General features: G+C 58.0%; 1 protein-coding gene across 1 annotated transcript in view; it reads left to right on the top strand.

The window, feature by feature from the left end:
• Positions 1-12034: 12034 nt before the first annotated feature.
• Fibcd1 (fibrinogen C domain containing 1) overlaps positions 12035-25235 on the top strand; it is a 31304-nt gene continuing 18103 nt past the window's right edge. The window contains exons 1-4 of the mRNA XM_021654438.2: positions 12035-12268; positions 18902-19375; positions 22940-23099; positions 23450-23586. Of these exons, the coding sequence (XP_021510113.2) occupies positions 12197-12268; positions 18902-19375; positions 22940-23099; positions 23450-23586 (843 nt within the window). The 5' untranslated portion in view covers positions 12035-12196. The remainder of the gene's footprint in view (positions 12269-18901; positions 19376-22939; positions 23100-23449; positions 23587-25235) is intronic.

The raw sequence follows: 25235 nt of genomic DNA, 5'->3' as shown, positions 1-25235 counted from the left end.
ACCTCCCCAGGGAGCCACACTCCTAGCCAATCTGTCTGTCACTGTGTGGACCCTGACAGGCCTCCCCCTGCCTCTTATCTTCTCCTGGGAAGCCCTGGCCTTTGCCAGCCCCCAGAGGCCTCCTGCAGAGGAAATGAGGGCCAGCTGTGTTGGAGAAAGGTGACTCTTGTCACCTCCTGGGCTCAGTGGAGCAGTGGGGAAGGAGCTGGCTCTCCTGGGGCTTTTGCTGGTTGGCCTCTTGGCTTGGAGGAAAGTCAGGTCCCCAGACAATGAGTAGATGCAGAGGCCTGGCTCTGGGCTGTGAAGACCCTCCTTGGGCTGCCCTCTCCCTAATGGCCCTCCATGCCATTGGTCCCAGGGTATCTTGAAGAAGGGGCTACAAAGGGGCCCCTCTGGGCATGCCCCCCAGAGCCTCAGTTTCCTATCTGGATGTCAAGAGGGCTAAGCTGGCTGGCTGTTAGCAGCTCTTCCTGTTCTGCCCCCGCCCCTCCTGCACCACCACAGCCCCATCTCCATCACTGAGGGAAAGGAAAAAGGAAAAAAACCCACCACCCACCCCATCTAATCCTTTGCCGGCTTATACCACGCAGCTCAGCTCTCTCACCGGCTCCTCTGGGGGATGATGGAAATGTGAATTTAAATAGAGTTATGTTGAAAGAACATTACCTCGCATGGTCCCAGCAGGGAGAAGTCCTGCCGAGAGATGCCGAGGCGGCCGGGTGAGGCCGGCTGTTTATGAGTAAGGCCAGCACCTTTGGACAATTACAATCAGGACAGCTTGATTAGCCCTCCTCCTCGCCTCACCCCTTCCCATGAATCTCTTTAACAGCTAGCCTCTTTCTTTTGGGGCACTGGGGCCTGCTGCTGGGAACTAGCCACGGGTAGATAATCTCCAGGTGGCGCCACGATGCCATTGGCTGCTAACCCAGACTCAGCACCAGCTTTCTGGGCAGCTGGCTTCCTTGCCTATTGGGGTGACCACCAGCCTGGGACAGGATTAGCATGGCTGTCTGCTCTGAGCTAAGGCTCCAGACACGGAGCTCTGGGCAGAATCGTGTGGGTGTTATGAGCTGGGAGCAGCGGGAAGGCCCTTCTCCTCCATGTACAGCCTAAGCCTGGACGGTCCCATACTACCTGAGCGACAAGGAGAGGGACAGAGCAGCTACTGCCTCCACCACTGGGTTCAGAGTGGGTGACGAGGCAGGATTGTGGGAAATACTCTTTTTAGAGGCACCAGGGTTGACTGGGAGAGATGGCAAGGTGCAGCTGGGCTTGTCAGCGGGTATCCCTTCAGCCCGGGGTTCACAGCAGGCCCCAAAGGGATGGGCAGGGGCAGGGCAGCGTGCTGGTATTCTCTGAGGGGCAAGCTGCTTAGAATTGAATTCTAGAGTAGTCACACAGAGGCTCTAGGGAGGAAATCAGACAGGCAGAGGAAGCAGCAGCCATCCAACCCCAGCTGGCAGAGGTGAAAGCCAGGCCTCCGAGATGAAAAGGAGTTTGCGGAAGGGTGCAGTTCTAAGAGATACAGTTGATCCCACAAGTAGCGCTGGTGATGGTGTAGGGAATTCTGATGGCACCATGTTGAATATTCTAACCCTCCCAACTGTCCGACGCTGGCATTCAGTGACGGGTTCAGAAGGTCTTCCAGGCACCTGGGACTGAGAGAGCTGAGCCTTCAAGGGCACTAACTTGCCCACCCTTCACAGGAAGCCATCTCTTAGTAAAGTTACCCCATATACAGATGAGGAAACAGAGGCCCCAAGAGGCCACACAGGGAAGCCTGGAGTCCCCCCCAACTCCCACATGGCCTGCTTCCAGAATTGCGCGCTTGTAAATCTTGCTTCTTTTTTGGACATTTATTTCCACTTTGTAGCTGTTGATAAACAACACACCACGAACAGCCTGTAACGGGGCGAACAGCCTCACACATCTCAGCCTGCCTCGCTAATTATTCCCTTAGATGGATTCCCAGGAAGAGAATTACTGAGTCAGAGGGCAAGCCTCTTTAAACCACCCCATCCCTCACCCAGCCTGGCCTTGCTTCTGCAGCCTCAGGATTTCTTTCCCACATTGTCTGGAGCCCAGGGTTGATGGGAAGGCTCCAACCTTCTCTGCACCCAAGGACACAGGGCAACCCCTATCCTGACACCTCAGGTCCAGTCCCAAAGCTCAGGGCATAGGCTGGGGCTGCACTGGGACCACAGGGAAACAGGGCTGAGATGGATCATACTTGCCCCAGCACACAGTGGACTTGGGAATGCATGAATGAATGAATGAATGAATGAATGAGTGAGGTCTGACTTCATCTGCTCCCAGTTGCAGAGCAGCTCCCTATGGGCCAGCACCTAGTGTCACAGGTGTGGGCCCCACAAGGAGAAGGCCGCTTGCTATGGTGGGAGGAAGGGGAGGTGGGAGATCTTCATCACTAGCTTCATCCCCACCATCATCATCACCATCTCCCTTGTCTGTAACTGAAGCTCCACGAGGCAGCCAGCGCCATGTGTGCAGAGGCCAGCATCCTCAGTGCTTGCCATCTTCAGTGAATTCTGATCTAACTAGAGTTTAGAGACTGCTGCCATGGCCGGCCACCAGCCGAGGCCTGTGCCTGTGGGTATCCTCGTTGCAAAGGGGGTGCCTCAGGCTGAGTAGAGGTGGCCACTGGGTTACCTGGCTGACTCCGATTGTCTTTGAGAATTCTTCCTAAAGCCACAGGCCAGACACACCCTTCTGAAAGTTCTTTGATGGGCCGGGTAGATGTCTCTAGGACAAAGGCGCTTACCTCAGAGCCTGAAGACCTGACTCTGACTTTCGGAATCCGCTTGGTGGAAGGAGAGAACTGACTCCCAAAAGTCGTCCTCTGACCTCCGCTTGTGTGGAGCACAATGTACACACACATGTGCATAATGCGCACAGAAAAGCACGCGTGCACACAATAAACAAACATGTAATAGAAAATTGAGAATAAATCAAATAAGCGAGATTTGAAAAGTTCAAGAACTCGGACCCTTCCCCCGGCTGGGAGCGCAATGGTGGATGTGGCTAAACACGAAGGCCTCCTCTGCCCAGCCCGAGGCACCCCCTTTGCAGCAAGAACAGCGCTGCCACACGCCCCTACAGGCACAGGCCGCAGCTACGCCCCTACAGGCACAGGCCGCGGCTGGTGTCAGGCCAGGGCAGCAGTCTCTAAACACCGGTTAGATCGGGAGTCACTGATGGTGGCAAGGACTAGGCGACTCTGGCCTCTGCTCACTTGGTGCCGGCTGCCTCGTGGGAGGGTCAGTTGCAGACAGAGCTGTACGTACAAGAGAGATCTGAAGATGAACCGAAGCATTGACGTTGAGGGGGCCTGAAGTCAGGAGGAAAGGCGGCCATTACTGGCTCAGGCCTGCAGGAAGCCAAAAGACAAGTCAGCCTTCCGGGAACGTGAGGGGCCCAAGGGGCTCTCCAAATCACCCAGCTTCTACATGTGTGTGCCTAAGGGCTGCCCTGGGTCAGGATGTGGTTGCATGTTTTGATGTGGCCTAGAATGGTCCGAGTGCCCACAGACCCGAGTTCTGACATCACAGGCCGCGCCGGGCTGTGAGGTAGATGCTGACCAAACGAGCTGCTGTTTTCCTGGCTGCACACTGACGTGCCCTCACTCAGCCTGTGCCACCCAGGCTTCCTAACAAGTCTCTGTCTCCGAGTGCAGTGGGTGCACGGTCTCCAGCAGTGGCTGGGAAGCATGGACGAGGGTTGGGGAGCTCGGCTGTAGAGCTATCTAGCAAGCACCAAGCCCAGGCTTCCATCCCCAGCACTACATAACCCAAGTGTGATGGCTCAAGCCAGTAGTCCAAGCACTTGGGAAGTGGAGGCAAGAGGATCAGGAGTTCAAGGTCATCCTTGGCCGTATAGCTAGTTCAAGGCCAGCCTGGGTTACTTACACAAGACACTATCTCACAACAAACAGAACGCAGGTTTGATAGAAGTGCTCTAAATTGGTAACAAAGGTGGTTTCTGGACGCAATAGTAGGTGATCTTTGTAAAAACCACTTGCCTCTGCTTGTGCGTTAGTCAGCTACGGCTGTGACAGTGCTGGGTAACAGCCGTTTCCAGCTTACTAAGTAGCATTTCTCTCCCTGACGGGTAGCTCAGCTGGGTTCAGGACTATGGCACAGGTCTCTCAACTTTGGGAATGGTAGCTCCTCAGAGCCCTGAGAGAAGTGCAGGAGTGCTGAGTGCCTCTTATAGCCTGGGCTCCATCCTGTATTCTCTTTTCCCTGCTCCATTACTTACAGCCATAATGGGCTCTCTGCTGTCATGTCCACAACAATGGACTGTTTCTTCTAAAACTGTGAGCCAAAATATATCTTTGGGTCCTCACATGGCTTCATTCAGGTCACGCAGAAGTAGAGCTGAGTGATACAATGCCCTTCCCCTTTCTTCTGCCTGTCAGGCCTCCCTCCTGGCTCCATCCTAGCTCTGCCTCGCACCGGTCCACATCCATTTCCATCACCCCAGTCTGAGCTTCTCCATCTCCTGCAGTAGCAGCAGCCTCTTTGGTGCCCCCGATGCCCCAGAGCCCACACAAAATGTGCTAGCTGAAAGGAAGCAGCAAAGATGCCCGCTGGATGCTGCTTCACCCACCTCTGCCTGCAATGTCCCCAGGCCTTCCCATGGCGACCGGTATGAAATCTAAACAAACATGTCCCCTGCCTTGTAATCCCCCAGCCTTCTTTTGTCTCTAACCCCATGTAACCTGTCATTGTCCTGTCCCTAATACCTACCAGTTCTGTTGGGACCCCAGGGCCTTTGCACCTGCTCCCTGTATCTGGAGAGAGGACTCTCCCTCAGCACCTCCCTCCCTCCTTCTCTGAGGGTTACCACTCAGCAGCTTTTCCTGGTTCATTTCCTCAAACCCACGCCATTTAACTGTAGCTGACACCACTAGGCTTAAACTCCACATAGTAGCACTCAATAAATATTTGCTGAAGGTGCTTGCTGGCAGATTGTCTGTGGGTGGGAAGGCAGGCAGCACAGGGGAAAGCTAGCGAGATGCCTCCAAGTACCGAGGGGTCGAGGGGTTGGCTGAAACCTCCGTGAGCTTAGGGTGTTGTTACTGCACAGTGACACCTGTCACTCCAGCTGAGGGTCTGAGCGGTGCGCAGAGCACAAACTCCCATCCCAAGGCCAGTTGGGAGACAGAATCCAGCCAGCCACGCTTGAGTAATTGCACCCCTGCGAAGGTGGTGTCATGGGAAGGGGCTCCTCGAGGCTTGAATTCTCCTGGCAGGCAGGAGCGTGGATGGGTGGAGCTGCCCAGAAGAGGAATCAGGCCGCTCTGGGGAGGGGGCCGGCGCTGTGCTCTCGGCATTTATGGGGGCTGGGCGCTGAAGCCCACAACCCTGGAAGGAGAGGATTGGCGCGCCCTTCCTTCCCACTGACCCTGTTCACAAGTGTTGACCCATGCGTCAACCTCCTTGGAGGCACAGTGACAGCTGCAGCATTAAGGCCAGCCCTCTGGCAGGCAACACAGAGAGGGTACCCACAGGAGGGCAGAGCTTTCCCTGGGGACAGACACCCCTCCCTTCAGGCTAGAGGTCCACACTGAATGAGGCATGCTGGCCTGCAGGGGATGGGTGTGATGAGGTGACAGGGTGAGGGAGCTGAGGGACGGGTGTTCCCGGGAGCATGTCGCCCGCCAGCTTCCCGTTGGCCGTGGGGAAGAGAACCGTGCCCAGACGCCGCCACACTCTGTGGCAGCCGCCAAGCACAGCAATTTGGCCACTTCTTCCAGAGTGACCCCTCCCACTCTGGGTTCCTGCAGAGCGCCCGGAGGGGGTGCACGAGGTGTGTGTGTACCAGGGACATTTGCACAGGTGCTCACAGCAGCACTATTCCTCATCAGCCCAGGTGCCCATCAACATCGAGGGGGCGGCAGCAAGGCCACAGGTGGAATGCTGTGGCCAAGAAGGGCTAAGCCAAGGACACACACAGGTGCATGAACTGTGATGACCAAGGTCGAGCAAAGGAGATCGGGCCCCTGCGGTGTACCGCACAGGTCACGCTTGAAGTAGTTAAGAAAAGGCAAAGCTACAACCAAGGACCATGCATGGAGATAACCTAGAACCCCTGCACAGATGTAGCCCATGGCAGTTCAGTGTCCAAGTGGGTTCCATAGTAATGGGGACAGGGACTGCCTCTGACATAAACTGATTGGCCTGCTCTTTGATCACCTCCCCCTGAGGGGGGAGCATCCTTACCAGGCTACAGAGGAAGACAATGTAGACACTCCTGATGTGATCTGATAGACTAAGATCAGAAGGAAGGAGAGGGGGACTTCCCCTATCAATGGATTTGGGGAGGGGCATGCGTGAAGAAGGGGGAGGAAAGGTGAGATTAGGAGGGAAAGAGGGGGGCTTATGGGGGGATAAAAAATGAATAAAGCATAATTAAGAAAAGTTAAAAAAAAAAGAAAAGAAAAAAAGGCAAAGCATAAAGCATGGCTGGGATGTGGCTCATTGGGTAGCGCTCACCTAGCACCCGGGAAGCCCTGGGTACCATCCCCACCGCCACATAAAACAGGCATGGTGCTGCACAGCTGGCACTAGGGAGGTGGAGGCAGGTAGATCATGAGAACAAAGTTGTTCTCTGCTACACGGTGAGTTCAAGGCTAGCCTGGGCTACAGCAGACTTCACAAAAGAAAAAGCAAGATGAACCAAGAACAATGGTAGCATTGAAGGGAATGTGTCCACGTGGGAGTTGAAGATGCCAGAGTTGACCCACATGTTGATTGGCCTGATGGAGAAGACTCTCCTTAAGATCTACAGATTTGGAACTAGGGAGATGGCTCGGCAGGCAAGAAGAGCCAGGGCTGCTCTTGCAGAGGACTAGGGATCAAGTCCCAGCACACACTTGGTGGCTGGCTACCATCAGTAACTCCAGTTCCAGTGGATCTAGTGCCCTCTTCTGGTCTCCGCAGGTACGGCACACACATGCAGGCAAAATAGCCTCATACATAAAATAAAAACGAATGAATCTTTGTTAGAGAGAGAGAGAGAGAGAGAGAGAGAGAGAGAGAGAGAGAGAGAGAGTTGTACATTTGGAGTTGGGGAGGTGGTTCTTCGTGAGCGAGATGGTGTGTGCTTCTGGGGTGGCAGAGACAGCAGGGTCCCTGGGGCTCACTGGCCAGCCTGTCTGTCCTGAAAGGTCCTAGTGAGGAGTCACAGAGGATAAAGTAGACGGAACCTGGACAGGGACACCAGAGAGTGACCTTTGGTGCCTGCTCCCCTCCCCAGGACTCATGCAAAGGTGAGAAGAAAAAACTGACTCCACAAAGTGGTCCTCTGACCTCCACACAAGCTCCATGGCACAGGTGCCTGTCCCCCCATAATTATAAATAAAATTGAGCACTTTAAAGTGATGGACCTGGAGTCTGGCTGGAGAGCTTCAATCCACACTGTAGTGTTTAAAGGATGAGCAGCCTCGAACAGGCTCTGTCCACCATGGTTCCCTCGTCTCTTCCTGTCATGAGGGAATAAGGAGGGCTCTCAGAGGCTGGCCACAGGGCAGACGCTTAAACAATCTGGCCCCCAAGGTGCTGCCCGCTCCTCCTGCTCGGGTTTCCTGTCTACTAGAGAGCTCCGTGCATCGTACATCCCGCCCCCTGCTTCTTATGTTTCCTGCCTTCTCTTCTCCCAGCCTGAGCATGTCAGGCTCTCGAGGAGTACACTGCCTCCACCAGGCATGCTTTGCCCAGCTTCCACCTTCCTCCAGAGGGCACGGCTCTCGCTTTCTCCCAACCCTCCAGCCCTCCATTTGGACAGGTCCTTACTCCCCTTGGCTTTCTTGTGTCTCTCCTCCCCAATGATCCTTGAGCCTCCAATTGATGAGTGTGTGTGTGTGTGTGTGTGTGTTCATATGCATACCACAGCACATGTATGAATCACTTTTTTTTTTTTTTTAAGACAAAGGCTTCAGTGAGCCTGAAGCTGCCATTTTGGTAACACTACCCAGCCAGCTAGTTCCGGAAATCCTGTTTCTGCACCCCAGCGCATGGAAATGCAGAAATGCTGCACCCAGCTTTTACCTGGGTACTGGGATCCTGTGTTCGCAGAACAAGCACTTTACCCAGTGACCCATCTCCGTCTCCCCAGCCCAGTGAACCTCCAATTCCGACAACTAAATGGCCCATCAGGCTGCTCTGTCCAATAAAGCCCAGCTCTCTTCCCGAGAGAAACTCGGCTGAGATGCTGAAAATGACATATTTCCTTTGTGCCCTGTATTTACTGAGCGCTGGGTGTGTGTCCGAGGATCTGGGTGAAGTGCTAGGGACACAGACATGGGAGGTACACGTGCCATCCGCGTGTGTAAAGACCGTCCTGTCCAGCTCCCTGGCACCGGCAGTGGCCGTCACAGCTCGGCCTTGGCACATGCTTCTCTGGTAATGGTGACATATGACCTGACAGGCTAAGCTGAAGATGAAGACACTATCCTAGTGGACTCAGGGCATGGACACACCGCAGTGCTCTCTCTCTCTCTCTCTCTCTCTCTCACACACACACACACAGACTTGGTCCCCACTAATTCTTGCCTTTGATGGTAGTCTCTGGCTTGTCATCATGTTGACAAAGCAAAAGGAAAAAAAAATAAAACAAAAAGAAAGAAAGAAATCCGCCCTGTCACTCGGACTCCCCCACCCCTGCCCAGCTTGGCAGCCCCCATCCGCCCCCGCCTCTGTATTATGAGTTTGTGTCAAGGTATGTTGGATTCTAAATTAAATGTCAGCCCACTGTACGTTTCTGGCTCCAGTGCAGAAAATGAGGCGCTGGTGCTGGAGACCGTCCAGTTGTTCAGTTCTCCACACCTAACCGAGAGGGTGACAAGCCCACTGAATCACGGCACAGCACCTTCCCATGCCAAGGGGAGCCAAGATGAATTTATTTTTAATGATAAATGTGACTGTCAGAGGTGAGTTGAAACCGCTTTACCAGAAGAGTGAAATGCCCTGGGCAGTGTACGGAGACAGGCGGGTGGACGAGGGCCAGAGGTCCTGACCTCCTGGCCAGCTGCCCCCAGGCCTCCAGAGACAAGCACATTTGACATGCAGCCCACGTCCCCAAGCCCTGCTGCATGTCAGCCCAACAATGCTCTCTGGGAATACCGGGCCGGCCAGCAAGCACTGAGACGGAGATGGGCTCCAGCAGGGCACAGCCCAGGATTCAAATTCTGCATCTACCAACTGCTGTGTGATCTTGGTCAAGGTGTTTACCTTCTCTGGGCTTCTGTTGCCTCGTCTTTAAGATGGGGATAGTAATGCCATTCACAGGGAGACCGAAGCATCTGTTGACACGGCCAATGATCGGTGCCCAGCGTGTGGGTATTCTTACCGAATGGCCACTCAGCACACTGAGTGTGTGGTTTACGTTGTTAGGTGTTATCTAACTATATTTCTGAGCCTGTTTCATCGTCCATGAAGAGGCTAACGATATCTCTGATCTATCAGGGTAGTTCTGAGAACCCTGGGTTCTCAGGGTTGTATGGCGGTCGGTGCAGAGGCCTGATGCCACTCTTCCGTGTCTCTGCTTTGTCTCTCCTCACTTCTGTCCTCACTCCCCATCCTGTGCCCCTCCCTGTGAAGGCACCCAGAAAGCCACGTCCTCCCATGGCACTACAGCGAGGTCCCTGAGGAGGCCAGCTACTTTGGGCCAGCTGACAATCTGTGATTGATGGATCCCCGCTCAAAATGAAGAGCAGGGCCTGGACAGACCCCCTCTGTCTAGAATCTCAACTAAAATTTCCAGACTGTGGCTGCTTGATAGCTGGAGTTATCATACCCAGGGGGCTGTGGGAAGAAGGAAGAAGAAAGAAGAAAGGAAGGAAGAAAGGAAGGAAGGAAGGAAGGAAGGAAGGAAGAAAGGAAAGAAGGAAGGAAGGAAGGAGGGAGTGCCAGACAGCTCATGAGTCCTGGGCTCTGTTCTCCCCAAGGCCCTGCCCGGTCCCTGCGTTGGCTAAAAGGCTGCTTCCACAATGGCAGCATGCTCAGCACAGCCAGACTTGCCTCAGATGCTTGGCCCGCATCAGCCTGGCAGGAGGCCGGAGAGCATGGGGAAGGCGTTGGTCTGCTCTGTGGCCAATCCCAGGAGCCTCTCCTTCGTTGGTTCATCTCATTCAGACATCCCCGTGGGTCCGTGTGCACCGGGTGGCTGCAGTGTACGGGAGAGGGACACTGCGTGCGTTCTTGCCAATCCCAGTCCACTGCTGATCCCCCTGGAGTCATCTGAGCCAAAAGCACAGTTGCGGGTGGTGATGGGCTAAGGCCCACGGCACCCCAGCAGGCAGGAGAGCTGAGGGCTCTTGCTGAGTAGGCGACGGGTCCACCGGCTAACACTGCCAGGAGGGGCCGCTAGGTGGCCCCCGCCTACCTGTCCTTCCACAGACCCAGCTGTCCTGAAGGCTCCGTGCACGCCTGCTCAACTTCACGGTTTCCCTCGCCTTCCCTGCTCTACCCGTTAAGGCCGCTTCCTGGGAACCAGGCGCCCCCCTCCTAAAGAGGCTGCCCGCTCCCCTTGGGCTCCCTGGGACCTTTGGACCCCCTCCCCGGGTCAGGACTGCCCAGGGTGATTTTTAGGGCACACCGCACCTGCAGTCAGCATTCTCTCCTGGAGTTGTAGAACCAGATCCCTACACCTGTGAGGGCCGGGGAAGCCCCTTGCTCTCCTCCCTCCTTGCTTGCTCAGGGAGGAAACGGAGGCTCTGAGAGAGCAGGAAGCCCTTACCCTGCTCCTGTATGGTGCCAGCCTCAGAACCCCCTGTTAACCCTTTGGATACAGGAGAACTGAGTCAAGAGAGGTTTCGTGGCCAGTGACCACACCGTTTTCTGCTTAGGCCTGAAGGCTCTCTAGCCCACCTACAACCCTTTTAATTGAAGAGGGAGTTGGGGGGAGGGCGACAGACACATCTCAGCCTGGGGTTAGTGGTCAGTAACTGGGTCAGGACCGCGGGAGACGCCAGCTAGCCAGCAGGAAGTTAGTGCAGACCGCGGGCCCCGGTTTCGGGCTGGTCACAGCCTGGGAGAGCATGTGGCCCCGGCGCCTCGCTGCAGCTGTGATCCCAGGGATCACTCTGGCTGTGCCAGGCTGGGGCCCCACCTTCCCAGGGCCTGCCAGGCGCCTAGAGGGACGAGAAGGAGGACGAAGACCAGCGACAGACTGGAAGCCGGTGGGAGGGAGACGAGGACGGTGCCAGGGAACAGCAGGGCCGCCAGAGCGCCCCGGAGCGGGCAAACAGCTTTAAGGAGTAGCGGGGTGCCCGGCGTCTTCGCGGAGCTGGGGGGTGGGGGGAGGGGCGGCCGGCGGGGCGCGGCGTGGGGCGCGTGGGAGCCACGCGGTCGGAGCCACAATAGCAGCTCGTTAACCGCGCAGATTAAGGACTTTGTCAATTACCTCCGAAGGCTGCTCGGGCGGATTAAACGCTTTAAAAAGTGCTGCTGGTGGGAGGGCCGACTCAGAAGCCCCCACCGGTGGCTCAGAGCCCTCCTCCGGCGGTCAGCGCAGCTCAGGACCCGCTTGGGGGAGGGGGAGGGGCGGCGGCGAGGACCCCGGGTGGGTGGGTGCACAGCCCCGCCGTGGAGTCTGCGGCTCGACGCCCCCGGGCTGGAGACGGCCGGACACCACGCACGCTTGCCCGGGGCGCCCCGCAAGGGGCACCCAACCTCCCCCTGGCCCCTTTCGCAGGGGTGATCCCGGCTCCCGGGGACTTGGGCGAGTCCCTCCTGAGAGGAAGTTTGTGCGGGGAGCCCCAGGGCGCACGGGCTCCTCGGGCGTCCCCCACCCTACCCCGCGCCCCCCGTCTGCGGCCCGGCCGGAGCGGGAGTCACTCTCGGAAGCCGCGGGGCGCGCGCGCGCGCGGCCGGGAAGCCGCGGGGAGCAATAAAAGGCCCCCGGGAGTCCGAGACGCGGGCGACGCGGAGACGGAGCGGCGGGCGGGCGGGGGGACGGGCGGAGGGAGGAGCGCGCGGGAGGCGCGGGAGCGGGGCGCGGGGCCGGCGCGGCGCGGGCGGCTCTCGGAGGCTCGCGCCCGCGCTCCCCGAGCTCACACGCGCTCGCACGCAGCCTGGCTGGCGGCCGCCGCTCCCGGGCCGCCCAGGGTCCCCAGCCCCGAGGGGACCTCCCGCCGGCGCCGCGGACCCCGCGCCCCCGCGGGTCCCGCAGAAAGATGGTCCACGAGCGCTGGAAGACCGTGGGCGGCGCGTCCCAACTTGAGGACCGACCGCGCGACAAACCGCAGGTACCCACGGGCGCTGGGACGGGGGGGGGGAACTGGAGTTTGGGGAGCTCGTGCAGGGGGGCGGTGCACCTACTCTCCTCCCCGAGCGGAGACTTGAACTCTGGGCTCCCTGCGGAAGGCACGCGGCGCAGCCGGTCCCCACCCCCAGTGGAGACCCCTGTGCTCGCTCCTGCAGCGGGGAAGGAGAGCTTATACTTGGTCGCGGATCAGTCCTTCAGTTGGGGACAGCGGACAGATGGAGTCCCGTTCGCCCAGTGCCACAATGGGCGTTCTCCCCACTTGCAAGTCCCCAACCTCCGCCAGCTGCCCTGCACATCTTCCCGGGCTTCAGGAGCAGGACCTGCGCCCCGGGTCCACCTCCTCTCTCCCTTTCCCCAGACACCCAAATCCAGTTGGGGACCAGTAAATAGTAATCTCCTCTAAGAAGCCTGGACACCGTGGCTATCTGACTCTACGACCAGGCGGACAAGGCTCAGAGAGGTCCCGCTGCAGCCAGAAGCTGCTCGGCTCTACAGGGATTTGAACCCGGGTCTCGCCGATCCTCTCTTCCCCACTGCCTCTGCAGGGACAGTGAAGTGTCCGGGCTTGGAGGGTGCCCAAGGCTGTGCACTGCACCAGCTGGGACAGAGCAGGGAGGGGCTGCCGAGAGGCTAGGCATCCAGCGTCTGAGGCAGAGGGGTGGCCGCAGGACTGCCCCAGGCTGAGCCATCAAGGGACTGGGATAGACAGGCTTGTTGAAGAGGCCGTTCACCGAGGAGAGCGATAATGGGGCTGCCCGTTTTAAATTTTAAATTTCTCCCAGACAGATGTCACCGGGGAAGGAACAGTGAGAGTTTGCAACCAGAGAAGGAGGAGGTGGCAGGGGCGGGTGGGCCCACCCCGCGCTGTTCAAAGCTGCAACCTGCCTTTCTTTCTGGAGTGGCACTGGTCTGGCAAGAAGGGACCAGCTCCCTACAGTTGGCAAAGCTCTGACACTACCTCACTTCCTAGTCGGTGGCTCTTCCCAAGTGTGCATTCCCACATCACAGATGAGGATCGGGAGGTGGAACACACCCAGGCCACACAGCATGTGGGCCAGAGAGCAAGGACCCTACAGTCCTAACCTCAGTCCCTTTCCATTGCCTCCTGGGTGGTCTGTCCTTCTTAACTGTCTTCACTGTCCCCGGGTGCCAGGGCCCTTCCTGCTGAGAAGAACAGGGGAAACTTCAGGGCTTGTCCCCAAGGCTGCCCAGCCTGGTCCAGTGTTGCCTCCTGCGGTACCTTATGGGTCCTGACTACTTGTTATTTCCCTCCCTGGGTCCTATCCCGCTTCTAGACCCTTACTCTCTCATTTGATTGGCACCACCAGGCCCCCAAACATACTCCACACCAGAGATACCTTACTTGTTCTACACAGGGCTGGAAAGAGACCACCTCCCTTAGAAGACCTCCCCCATGCCTGGGACCACGTTCTTGGTCCAGGCAGTTCCATTGTTTTTTAAACAGTGGGGGCTCTAGACCCATCCCTCTCCCTGGGGTTCCCTGTGGCCACATGCTCCCCCATTGCCTCCTTATGGCCCCTGCCCAGGCTGCATGCCTTTCCCAAAAGCCCAGGTTAGGGGTGGGGGCCCCTGCTGAAGCCAACCGCTTGAAACCTGGCCGAGGGCGGGGGACAGGGGAGGGGAGGGCTGGTGGTTTCTGGGGAGTCTGTTAGAAATGGGGCTTCCAGGTGTTCTGAGCCAGGTGTGGCCCCTCCAGTCCTGATGCCCCCGAGAGCCAGCTCCCAGCTGCACCAGACAGAGCCCCGCTGGGTCTGTGCTGAGTCTGGGGTACTGGACACCCCTTCCATCCTCCAATAGTTAACCAGTAGGCACCAGGCTGTGTCTTGGGTCCAGCTGCCCTGGGGCCTTCCGCCTTGTTGCTGGTTATATCTTGGTCACTGACATGCTTGTGCTCCTTGCTGGTCTGGGAAAGGGGCCAACCATTCCCTCTTCTTCCTCACCCCACCTGAGCTGATGGGGGAAGTCAAGTGAACTTGTGGTGTATTTGCAAACCTCAAAGTGCCGTGAACCCACAAAAAGGCTGGGTCTCCCAGCAGCCTGTCGCTGCCACAGCTCTCCCCTTTGCTCCTAGGTGGGATGCCTGCGCGCTCTGTCTCCACTGGAAGGAGACCGAACCCCAGCACCAGGTGTAGCTCACACCCTGGCCTGTCACATCTTGGTCACATCAGCCTTGGAGGTTGGCACATGTAACAGATGAGACCACTGGGGCTGAGCTCTCTGGTGGGGGCCAGAACTATGATCCCTGGAAGCAGATGGGAGGAAGGGGGACGGAGGGATGGAGGGAACTGGGCCCTCCTTCCTCCCTTTCGAGTAGGGCCACTCGTGGGGACCTCCTAGGACCTGCCCTGCCTGGCTGTGTTTCAGAACTGCCTCCTCACTGGACGGATGACCTTGGCCAAGTGGCTGACTCCAACTTCATTAGGGTGTCCTTTGCCCCGCCGCACATGCAGGGGCAGGAAGACACATTGCAGTGATGTTTGTCAGATGTTCAAATAAAAGACGCCAGAACTACACCCGGGCTTCCCCTGGGACGTCTGGGGAATGTCACCCCGAACTGCCTCCTTGAGGGAGTGGTGGCTTCTTGCTGAGTGGTCCCCAAGTCACCCTCCGGCAGTCAGCCTCCCAGCCATGCCCAACCCAGTCCTTTCAAAACTTGTAGAAACATTCCAGAAAGAAAGCAAGCTACTCTGGGAAGTCTTTTCTGGGGTCTAACCTTAATCCTTGCCGCATTTGATTCACTCCGTGACTATTTATGGAGACCTACATCCCACCAGGAGGTGCAGCCTATGCCTCAGGGAACACAGAGTCCCCTGGGGGAAAACCCAGAAGTCAGGGACTGCCACAGGCCATGCTAAATAACATATACGAAAATTTTCTTCTCATTCACTAGGTTTTGAGAAGTCACCACATCAGATTTGGGGTGAGGGAGGAAGAGGCCACCAGAGACACTCCCCTTCAGCTGTCTCTTGAGTCAGCATGGCTTGCCTGAGGCTCCCCATCCAGGCAGAGATGGGCAGGGAGATTCACACAGAGCTGTTGGTGACGTTTGGCTGAGAGGGGTGGGGATGGGTGGGGATGGCCCTGGGAGGGAGCAGCAGATACCGAGTGTATGCACTTGGGGTTGGCAGTTCATGGCTAAGGTCTGGGGGGGGCTGAGGTGTCCTGTCTGCTCTGTGTCCAGGCCAGGGGCGACACTGGCTCTGAGGCAGGTGACGCAGAGGTGGCCAGGTCGGGGGTGCAGAGCTGTATGGTGGAGGCCAGGATCGGCGGGGGAGCCCTTCACAGACACCTGTGGAAACTCTCTCAGCAAAGAGAGAGCCAAGCCAAGGATTCCCCAGGGAGAGAAAGTGTGGGTGTCTGGAGCCCCTAGCAGGCATGGTGCAGGTGGCTTCCGTGTCATCTCTGTTACCTTGGGCTCCTTCGGGGGGGCTGCTCCTAGGCCCTACCAGAGAGCCCGAGCTCCCCCAGGTCCGCAAAGTCAGCAGCACCGTTCCTCTAAGAACAAAGGCTGTGGCTCCCAGGAGGCGGAGGCAGAGTGGCCCTCCCCTGACAGCCTGTCTCCCTAGACTTACTCATTCCGCTGACAGCCAAGATGGGCTCTCCGTCTTGGACCCTTGGGACTGGGCCAGCAGGGAAAGCTAGCAGGAGAGGGCGAATGCCACATTCGGGCAGGGGGTTAGCAGGACGGCTTGGTAGTGTACCTTTTCCTCCGTTCCTAGGCCTCAAGGGCTGGTGACTCCAAGGACTACCCTGGACGAATGTCGCCTCCGGGGAGAGGTGTTCTGGGAGGCTCCTGCCCCCTCCTGAGGCAGGCCCCCCTCGGCCTTCCTCTGGACAATGGCTTCATTTTCTTTTTTTCATTTTTATTGATGTTGTGTGGTGAGGAGCAGGGTGACACATGTGGAGAGGTCAGAAGACAACTTCCGGGAGCCGGTTCTCCTCTTCCTCCTTTGCATGGGTTCCCGGGATTGAACTCAGGGTGTCAGGCTTGCAGGCAAGCACCTGACAGGGGCTGTGCAGGGAGCCTCTGACCCCTACCGCAGGGATCAAAGACATCCCTTAAGCTGGGAACGTGCAGGCCTTCAACCCCGTCTCCCACTCAGGCTTCTGGTTCCTTGGAGGCGCCCTGCCTTGTCCTTGGGAGGCTCAGCTCTCCCCACCCATGCAAGAGCTGGGGTGCACCTTGCTCTGCCTGGCCAAAGACTGATTAATAAGCTCCAGCCCGAGGCACAGCGCTGGCCGCCTGGCCCAGGCCCCCTTATTATCTCGGGCGATTTCTCTGCGAGGCACGTAAGCCGCAGCCTATAAAAGCGAACAGCTCTTCATCTTTAAGGTTGATCTCTGAAGACTAATTCTCCTCCAAGAGTGAACTGCTCCGTCACTGAGCTCCCATGCCACACTGGCTCCGAGGGACCTGCAACTCCCTCCACCCTCTCCATCTCCTGTCCCCTCTGTCCCCATTCCCCTGGGAAGGTATGTGCTCAATCCATCAGGATGAAGTCCCAGAGACCCATGGGGGGGATGTTGAGCCTCACCCCCACCCCACAGGCTGGCTGGGGGACCTTAATGCCACACAGTCGGAGGGCACGGCTTGGATATGCTCGGGGCAGAGTGTCTCCCGATGGGTTAGAAGTGGGGTATGACAGACACTTGGCTGCCAACACAGCTTTGTCCCTGAACCCCCAGCCTTGCTTATCAGGGAAGGAATGTTGAAGGACACTGGGCCCACGGCCACCTAGCTCCAGGTTGTCTTTGGGTCTTTGCTCCCTGAACCTCAGTTTCCACATCTGCAAAATGAGTTCAAGCGCAAGCCTTCACAGCAGGGGGTGCTTGCAGACTTCAGAGTGATGGCGGCAGAAGGCTGCAGCAGGCTGCTGGCCCGCCTGGACTGGGGGCTTGGTACAGCCTGGCTTGCCTCCATTCTGTGTGCCATCATGAAAAGGACGCAGCCCCAGCACAGGATCTAAGGCTCTGGGTCTGCCGGGAGGTCCCAAGGCTCTGCGGTGCCAGGCCTCCCAGCTTGTCCCAAAGGCATGCCTGGCCCACCCGATTTTCCTGCCTCCTCTAACCATCCAGTTCACTGGTAAGGACTTAGCCGTGCCAGATGGTCAGTCTAGGAATAAGGCCCAGGGTCTAGGGCGGGTTTCCTTCCCCATGACTTAGCAGTTCCTGGGGATCCTGGGGATCCAAGAACTGCTTTGTCCCCAGCCTTTGTCAGAGCCCCAAAGGGATCAATGCCCCCAGAGGGGCTGAAAATCACAGCTGTGGACACAGCACTCTGGGACGCAGACACAGGATCTGAGCTCCTCTGATGCCTCTTTTGGAGTAGCCCAGAGCCTGGCTCGCGCCGCTTCCTGTGAGTAAAAATGTGATGATGAAATGAATGAATGAATCGGAGATGATAAAATTTGTCTTGAGAAGCCCGTGGGGGAGGAGGAAGAAGCAATCAAGGAGGGCTTCCTGAAGAAGGCCAGCTCTCCGCCCCCAGCCTCTGCTCCTCTCCTGCTGAGAGACCCAGGAGGTAGTGTTGGAATCTGGGGGAGAGAAGCCCTTTGTGTCGCTGCCTTCTTAGTAGTAAATGCAATGGGCATTTTCTGTATGGCTGGGGAAACGGAGCTACACCGTAAGATCCTACTGTGACTAGAAAGGAAAGGTGTCCTCCCGATGCAGAGGACACAGAAATAACGCTCTGGGCGGGAGAGAAAAACCGCCTTCAGCTGCTGTGCGCACATTGATCACAAGATAATAAAAGCCACTAATATTTATTGCAGTAGTGTAATGTGCCAGGCCCGGCTCCAGGGGCTTTAATGTACTAACTTATTTAAAGAGGCATCTCCACTTCAGGAAGTTGAGAACGAAGGGGCAGTGTGGGCGAGAGGGTCGAGGTTCGGTTATAGGTGGTAGCCTAGCGCCCCCACTCCCACCCCCAGGAGAAAGCGGGGCACGGGATCCAATCAGAAGGCCGTTTCTAATTGACTGTGTGACCGTGGCCGGGCGCCTTGGCCCCTCTGGGCTTCCGTTCCTCTCCTGTCACTGGGGGATTGTGAGTGACTTGGCGGGACGGGTGGGTCCCCGGAACATTTGCTGCCACACAGTCACGGTGCCATTTTAAATTACAGGCGACACTCTGGCTTCGGCTTCGGCTGTCACGAAGCCCCTGTTAGGACAGCCTGGTGCGCCAGGCCTGTTCTCACAGCCGCAGCCCTGCCCCATTTGTTCCCTGCATCTGCGTGTTGCCTGTTTGGGGAGGCCTGAGTTGCCTCAGCCCTTCTCCAGAGAGGCTCAGAGCCACTCTGCCTGGCTGGAGGCCTTTGACCTGCCAGGGTGCTGCTCTAGGAAGACAGCAAGGTGGAGAGAGGGCTTCAAGCAGGTGTGAGGCGCTCTCCTGCCCCCCCCCCCCCCGCCTCTCTGCTCTCCCTGTCTCTGCCTCTCTGAACCTGGGCTGTGTGCAGCTTTTTTCCGGGATCTCGTGCCCTCCCAGCCTCCAGAGCCTCACTGGGCAGAGTCACAAGCAGAGGCTGGCCTCTAACGCTTGCCTTCCTTTCTCCTGTCTGTCTGTCCGTCTGTCTCTGCGTCCTGGGGTGACCTACAGCGACCAAGCTGCAGCTATGTGCTCTGCACGGTGCTCCTGTCCCTCACAGTGTTGCTGGCCGTGGCTGTCACCGGAGCAGTTCTCTTCCTGAACCATGCCCATGCCCCAGGCACGGCGCCCCCGCCCATCGTCAGCACCGGGTCTGCAGGGGCCAACAGTGCCCTGGTCACCGTGGAGAGGGCCGACAGCTCCCACCTCAGCCTCCTCATCGACCCTCGCTGCCCGGACCTCACTGACAGCTTCGCCCGCCTGGAGGGCGTGCAGGCCTCCATGCTGCGGGCACTGACTGAGCACCAGGCACAGCCACGGCTGGAGGGCGCCTCGGAGCTGTTGGATGCACTGGCTGACCAGCTGCCCCGGCTGCTGGCCCGGGCCTCTGAGCTGCAGGCCGAGTGCGCTGGGCTGCGCAAGGGACACAGCTTGCTGGGCCAGGGCCTCAGCACCCTGCAGAGCGAACAGGGCCGCCTCATCCAGGTGAGGGTAGGATCCACCTATGCCTTCTGTCATTGAAAGGGTGGGAAGAGTGTAATGTCCACAGCCTTCGTCCCTAAGCGTTCTAACCTGGGCCTTGTTCTTTCCAGTTGTGGAGGGCTGTGTTCTTACTTCTGTGACCAGTATCCCAACCCAGTTTCACACACACACACACACACACACACACACACACACTTCCGTGATAACTCTGTTGTCTGTGGACCCGGTGGTAGAGGGGCTCCCAGGCGGACTGAGAGGCTGTGAATTGCAAGCAAGGCAGGCACTGTCCATCTGCCCCCCAAGTCCCATCATTAGCTGAGGTGCTGATGAAGGAGGCTTGCTCCCAGTCTATCACATGACAGCTTGGTGTCCTGCCAGAGGGGTGCAGCTCCCCCACCACTTGTCACTGCTCTGTTCTGAGCTTTCCAGGGATGCAGGGCCACAGAGGGGGACCCAGTCAGACCGTTGGCCTCGAGAATCCCTCCCCACCTCTACCCTGGACCCAGCCAGGTTCCTTCAAAGATAAAGTGGAGCTGAAAGGGGCAGGAAGGCTCTGGCTCTGGCTCTGGCAGCACCAGCCAGAAGCTCTCATAGGAGGAGGGAGGAGGGACTGCCCCATTTGAAGCCTAGAACGTGGTGCCGGTGTCTCCTGGGAACCGCAGCTAGATCAGGCCTGCCGTCTAGCCCTGTGTGCCCTGCCCCGCCTCCTGTCCTGGGCCACTTCACGCTCCGACTGAGCCTTAGGGCCTCCACCCCAACAGCCATCACAACTGTTCCTGCACTTCCTCATTTGAGCGCCCAAGGTGACCAGGCATTTGGTCACCCCTAGCTCATGAGCAGCGGCCCTCTTCCCTCCCCCTGAAGGCTGCAGCTGCAGAAATTATAGCCCCCGTCACCCTGTCTGGGTGACTGACAGGGTGATGGGTCCCCTGGGCTGGGGGACATACAGCCAGCTTCCTGCTGCCCCTCCCCCAGGCCCATCAGCAGACCAGATTGCCAGGCTCTGGGTGACATAGCCCTGCTCTGCCTTTCCTGAACTCAGCCCTGGTCAGCTCAGGCTGGCTACGATGTCCCTTCTGGAATGCACCCCTCCCCACCCCACAAAATGCCAGGTAGATAGTGTCCGAAGTCTCTACTGAGGCAGCTGACGAGGTGCAAGGTCAGCTAAGATGTTTTCTGCCCTTTTGGATCAGCAGAGACAGCCATCTTACAGGTTGTTCCCTAGGCAGCAGCACAGAGCTGAGGTTCTGTTCCCCCAAGTCCCCCAAGAGGGCTGGTGCTCACCGGCTCGGCTAAGGTTGGCAGTTCTGCTGCCTGTTGACTTGAGGCTGCAGTTGTGGGGTCCATCTTAGCTTTGGGCAACCTTGGCTGGGCCACATCCCCTCTCTAGGTAGTTTCTTCCCACCTGTAAAGTGGGGTAGCAGGCGAAGCCCGAGGGGATGCTGGTGTTCCTGACCGCAGGGCTCCACAGGCCTCAGCATGTAGAGGCTGTTCACAGGGGCCACCACTGAAAACCCTCTGTGAGGGGGAGTGGTGCCCCAGGAACCCCAGGGGCAGGTGCCTTTGTCACCCACTCTGCAGAAGGGCAGACTGAGGCTCGGTGGGGAAGGGCCTGGTGGGCCGGGCCACTGCTGGGCTTTGCTGGAAGCAGCTGCCCTGATTTCACGGCCTCTGCTTGCCGTCAGCTTCTCTCGTGATAGTTTGCTCGGCTCAGCGAGCAGGGACTGACTCCCTATTAATTCGGGGCAGGTTTATATGTTTCAGTGGTAATCATTTGCTAGTTTAAACCGAGGTCTTCTCTGCCTGCCAGGGAGAGGGAGAGGCTGGCTGTGCCTGAGCTGCTGAATGACATGGCCACGGCGACTCAAAAGGATGGGCTGTGCAGTGAGATTTACTGAGGGGTCTTTGGCAGCCCCTCACCACGGACTGCCAGCATCCCCTCAAGGGCTCCATGGAGCCTGACCATAGGTCACTGTGGTAAGGGCTGTGGGCTCCCCTGCTCACCGCAGTGCTCCTGGAGACCACTGAATCACCTGCTCAGCAGAGGGGAAACGAACAGGGCCTAGGGCTTTGCAGGGCCCTGCCTTCGGACGAGCCGCGAATCATATTTTGTAAACTGCTGGCTGGGTGTATTTCTCTCTCTTCCTCCGATGGGCTATTATCTGGCAAGTGACAGGTTCGGTGAGCAAGACCTAGCTTGCTTCCCGCTGCCAGCCGCTCGCTGACTCCCCCTCCACCCTCCACCGGGTCCTGTAGCCTCCTGAAACCCAGGTGAGGAGACCCCCAGACCCTTCCAGCAGCCAGCACAGTAAGAGGCCCCCGGAGATCTACGCTGCTCTGTTGTGCTGGACAGCAGTGGAGGGGAAGACAGGAGGGGTAAGAGTTCCCTCGCATGGCTGGAGTCTTCTGGAGAACAGGCGGTAGTGACAGTCCCCTCCCTCATCCTGGTCTGCAGACAGGTGAGGAGAGTGTCACACAGCTAATAAGTGGGGTACAGGACTACAGCCACAGCCCACTCAGGGAATACCAGCGCTGGTCCCCACCCACACCCGGGCCGGTTGTCCGACGGTTGCTCCCCTCCTTGCCTGCCACCTACCTGTCCTGAGGAGGTGGCATGAGGCCTGATTCCCGTGTGGGTTAACTAGGGGAGGGTGGCAGGGGAGGGTCTTTTTCCGTCTGGGCTTCCGATTATTTCTTGGAACGTGGGGACAACAATGTCAAGTCCTGGCTCGTTGCCGTGCTGTGCGGCCCAGTGAGGTGACTGACACCAGGCATCTGTGGAGACTCACCTCGGTGTTCAAGTGGGGGTGGGAAGGGAGCAGGGGCCATCTTCTTGGGGGCTCAGTTTGAACCCAGCAACCTGTGCCCACACTTCCCAAGCCTCAGGCCTATTTTCTCAAGTGCAGGGGGACCACCCCTGCCTTAGTCCCCTCACGTGGGGGTCTTAGAAGTGATAGTGGGCAGGATGGGCTAGAGCCAGGAAGGTAAAACGAGGGCTCCATGGGAGCCGATGCCATGCTGGCACACTGCATATTTTGGTCACCAGTCCCCATAGCAGTTAGGCTGGGCTGGTGACGGTGACTCATCTCCCTCCTAACCGCCAAGGCTTTCTGGGGACATGGCTCTGTTGGTGGGCAACACCCACAAAGCAGGAAGCCCCAGGCTGGGTTCTCAGCACTTCCAATATTGTGTGTGGTGACACTTGCCTGTCCCCTCCACACTGGGGAGGTCGAGACAGAGCGTCAGAGGTGTAAAGTCAGCCTGGACCATGGGACACACCGTCCGGTCCCAGTGAAAGAATGAAGGCAGGGTCAGGAGGATCCGGTGGGTGGGCGAGCTCACGCTGACACCTGGGGCTCCTTTTCCCGCACTGCCCCGTCAGTGGGACTGCTTCTACAGGAGTGGCCAGCCTTCCACCCGAGACCTTGCCCTCTGACCCCTCAAATTGCCATAAGCATGACCCTGAGGTGAGGGCAAGCCAGGGGAAAGCCTTTCCTGCAGGGGGCTCCCCAACGCAGTGCCCCGCCCCTGCCCCTCCCATCTCTAAAGGTCTTCGTGCTCCCGCAGCTTCTCTCCGAGAGCCAAGGTCACATGGCTCACCTGGTGAACTCAGTCAGCGATGTCCTGGAGGCTCTGCAGAGAGAGCGGGGGCTGGGACGGCCCCATGTCAAGGCTGACCTTCAGAGGGCCCCTTCCAGGGGAGCCCGGCCTCGAGGCTGTGCCAACGGTGAGTGAGCGTGCTTGCTTTCGAGTGGCGCCCAGTCCCAAGGAGAGCCGTAGTGAGAGCCGTCCTCTACCCTCTCCCATCTGCCCCTTGACTCCAATAGACATCTTGCTGCTACAGAAAAGAGACCGCCTGTGGCAAGGGGACTCACGGCCTGACCCATGGTTGAGCCATAAGCCCATTTTCCAGATGAGGAAAGCAAGGCCTCAGGGATTCGCCTGGGACCGAGGGCTAGTGCTCTCGACCTCAGGTAGACAGCCTTGTCAGAGAGAACCAGGGACCTCTTTGGGGGAAGGGATGGCAGAATGGTAGTGTCTGGGCGACCACCACCCTGATGTGGCTTCCTGTCACAGGCTCTCGGCCCCGGGACTGCCTGGATGTTCTCCTGAGCGGACAGCAGGATGACGGTGTCTACTCCGTCTTCCCCACGCACTACCCGGCTGGTTTCCAGGTCTACTGTGACATGCGCACTGACGGTGGAGGCTGGACGGTGAGTCAGGATGTGCATTCCTCTGTGGAGGGAGCCCAGCGCTCTGCCCACACTCTACCCGCTCCCTCCAGACACCGGGTGAATCTGCCCTCAGGGCGCAGATGCCACGTGAGAGGCACCATTGCTCCTGAGCCCTGGTTCTCAGGGTGTGCTGCAGGGTTGGGGTGAGGCCTTGGCGTGGAGAGGTTCCAGGGTTTGTTGAGGGTCTCTGAGCCCCATGCCTGTTTACCTGGACAGTGGGAGAGTGGGGTTCTATCAGGCAGCAGGGATGGTACGACCACAGGTACCCCGGGGTTCCCCTGAGCTGGGGGAGCTGGTGCATCCGGCCAACCAGAGCTGCCAGGTGTCAGCGGAGCGCCAGGCAAGGAAGGTAGGTTTGGGCTCAGCAAAGGCTCTGACACCTGCAGGGGCCTCTTTAGGGGAGATAGGACAGAGAGAGCAGGGCTGATCTGAATTTCAGAAAATAGTCACACAATCTTCAGCATCACTCAAAGGACGTCAGACAGTGGGGCAGCAGGCAGGAACTGTCCCGTGCACCGTGACTTGTCCTGGTCTAGGGGATGAGGGGTGCTGTAGGGGATGAGGGGTGCTGTAGAAGATGAGCTTGCGGTCCTCTCCCCACATTGGCAGGTTCTGACCCTCTCAAGAGCCTCTGAGGCTCCCTTTTCCCTTAGCGGTGCACTGAAGATTAATCCCACAGCTGTAATCCCAGCACTTGGGAAACAAAGGCCAGTAGGTGGGTCTCTTGAGTTCGAGGCTAGCCTGGGCTACAGAGTCCAGGGACAGGTGAGGCTGGAGTTGGAGACAGGCACTGAGGAGCCATGGACTCTCCATCAGAGGATCTGGCAAGGATGTGGCTTTGGCTGTGTGATCTTATGTAAGTCACTTAAGGTCTCTGAGCCCCAGTTCTTCACAAGACTGCCTTTGTTTGTTTGTTTGTTTGTTTGTTTGTTTGAAACTCTGTGCACTGTGTGTACTCATGCAGGTATGTGCATGTGAGCACAGGTGTCCTTGGACGAGGCATCAGATCCCCTGGAGTTACAGAAAATTGTAAGCTACCTGATGTGGTACTGGGACTCGAACTCAGGTCCTCTGTAACACCAGTACAGGCTATATTAACTGCTGAGCCATCTCTCCAGCCCCCTCATTAGAGCGTTTAAAGACAAGCACTAGAAAGTGACTGATCGGAGCACAGGGAACATACTGGAGGGAGACAGGAAGCTGGAGGCTCCAGGTCAGGGGCTCTTAGCCAGGACCAGACAGACTCCTAGGCTATGCTGAGCAGGTCTGATAGGAACTCCAGTGTCCCAGGCCACTGCCACCGAGTGTTAGACACTGCGACTTTGAGCCTGCCCAGCCAGTAACTCAGTCACCTCCCCTGATGGGGTGGAGACACGGTGCTGCTCTGGGGACTGGCGTTTTGACCTTCAGGCTGTGACTCACCTGCACCAAACCACCAAAGCAAACCTCCAAAGCCAAGGCCACGAGCCAAGGAGGCAGTCATGCCTGCCCCAGGGTGTGACAGCCACGCTCTGACACCCAGCACCCACGTCAAAGCTGCACCTGGCTACTCCAGCCTGTACCCCAGCTCCGGGGAGGCTGAGGCAGGAGGATTCCTGGAGCTTGCTGGCTAGCCAGTCCAGGTCAGG

Source organism: Meriones unguiculatus, chromosome 8 (genome assembly GCF_030254825.1).
Source record: "Meriones unguiculatus strain TT.TT164.6M chromosome 8, Bangor_MerUng_6.1, whole genome shotgun sequence".
Taxonomy (NCBI): Eukaryota; Metazoa; Chordata; class Mammalia; order Rodentia; family Muridae; genus Meriones; species Meriones unguiculatus.
Note: the sequence above shows the minus strand (reverse complement) of the source record. Positions and strands in the feature narration are given on the sequence as shown.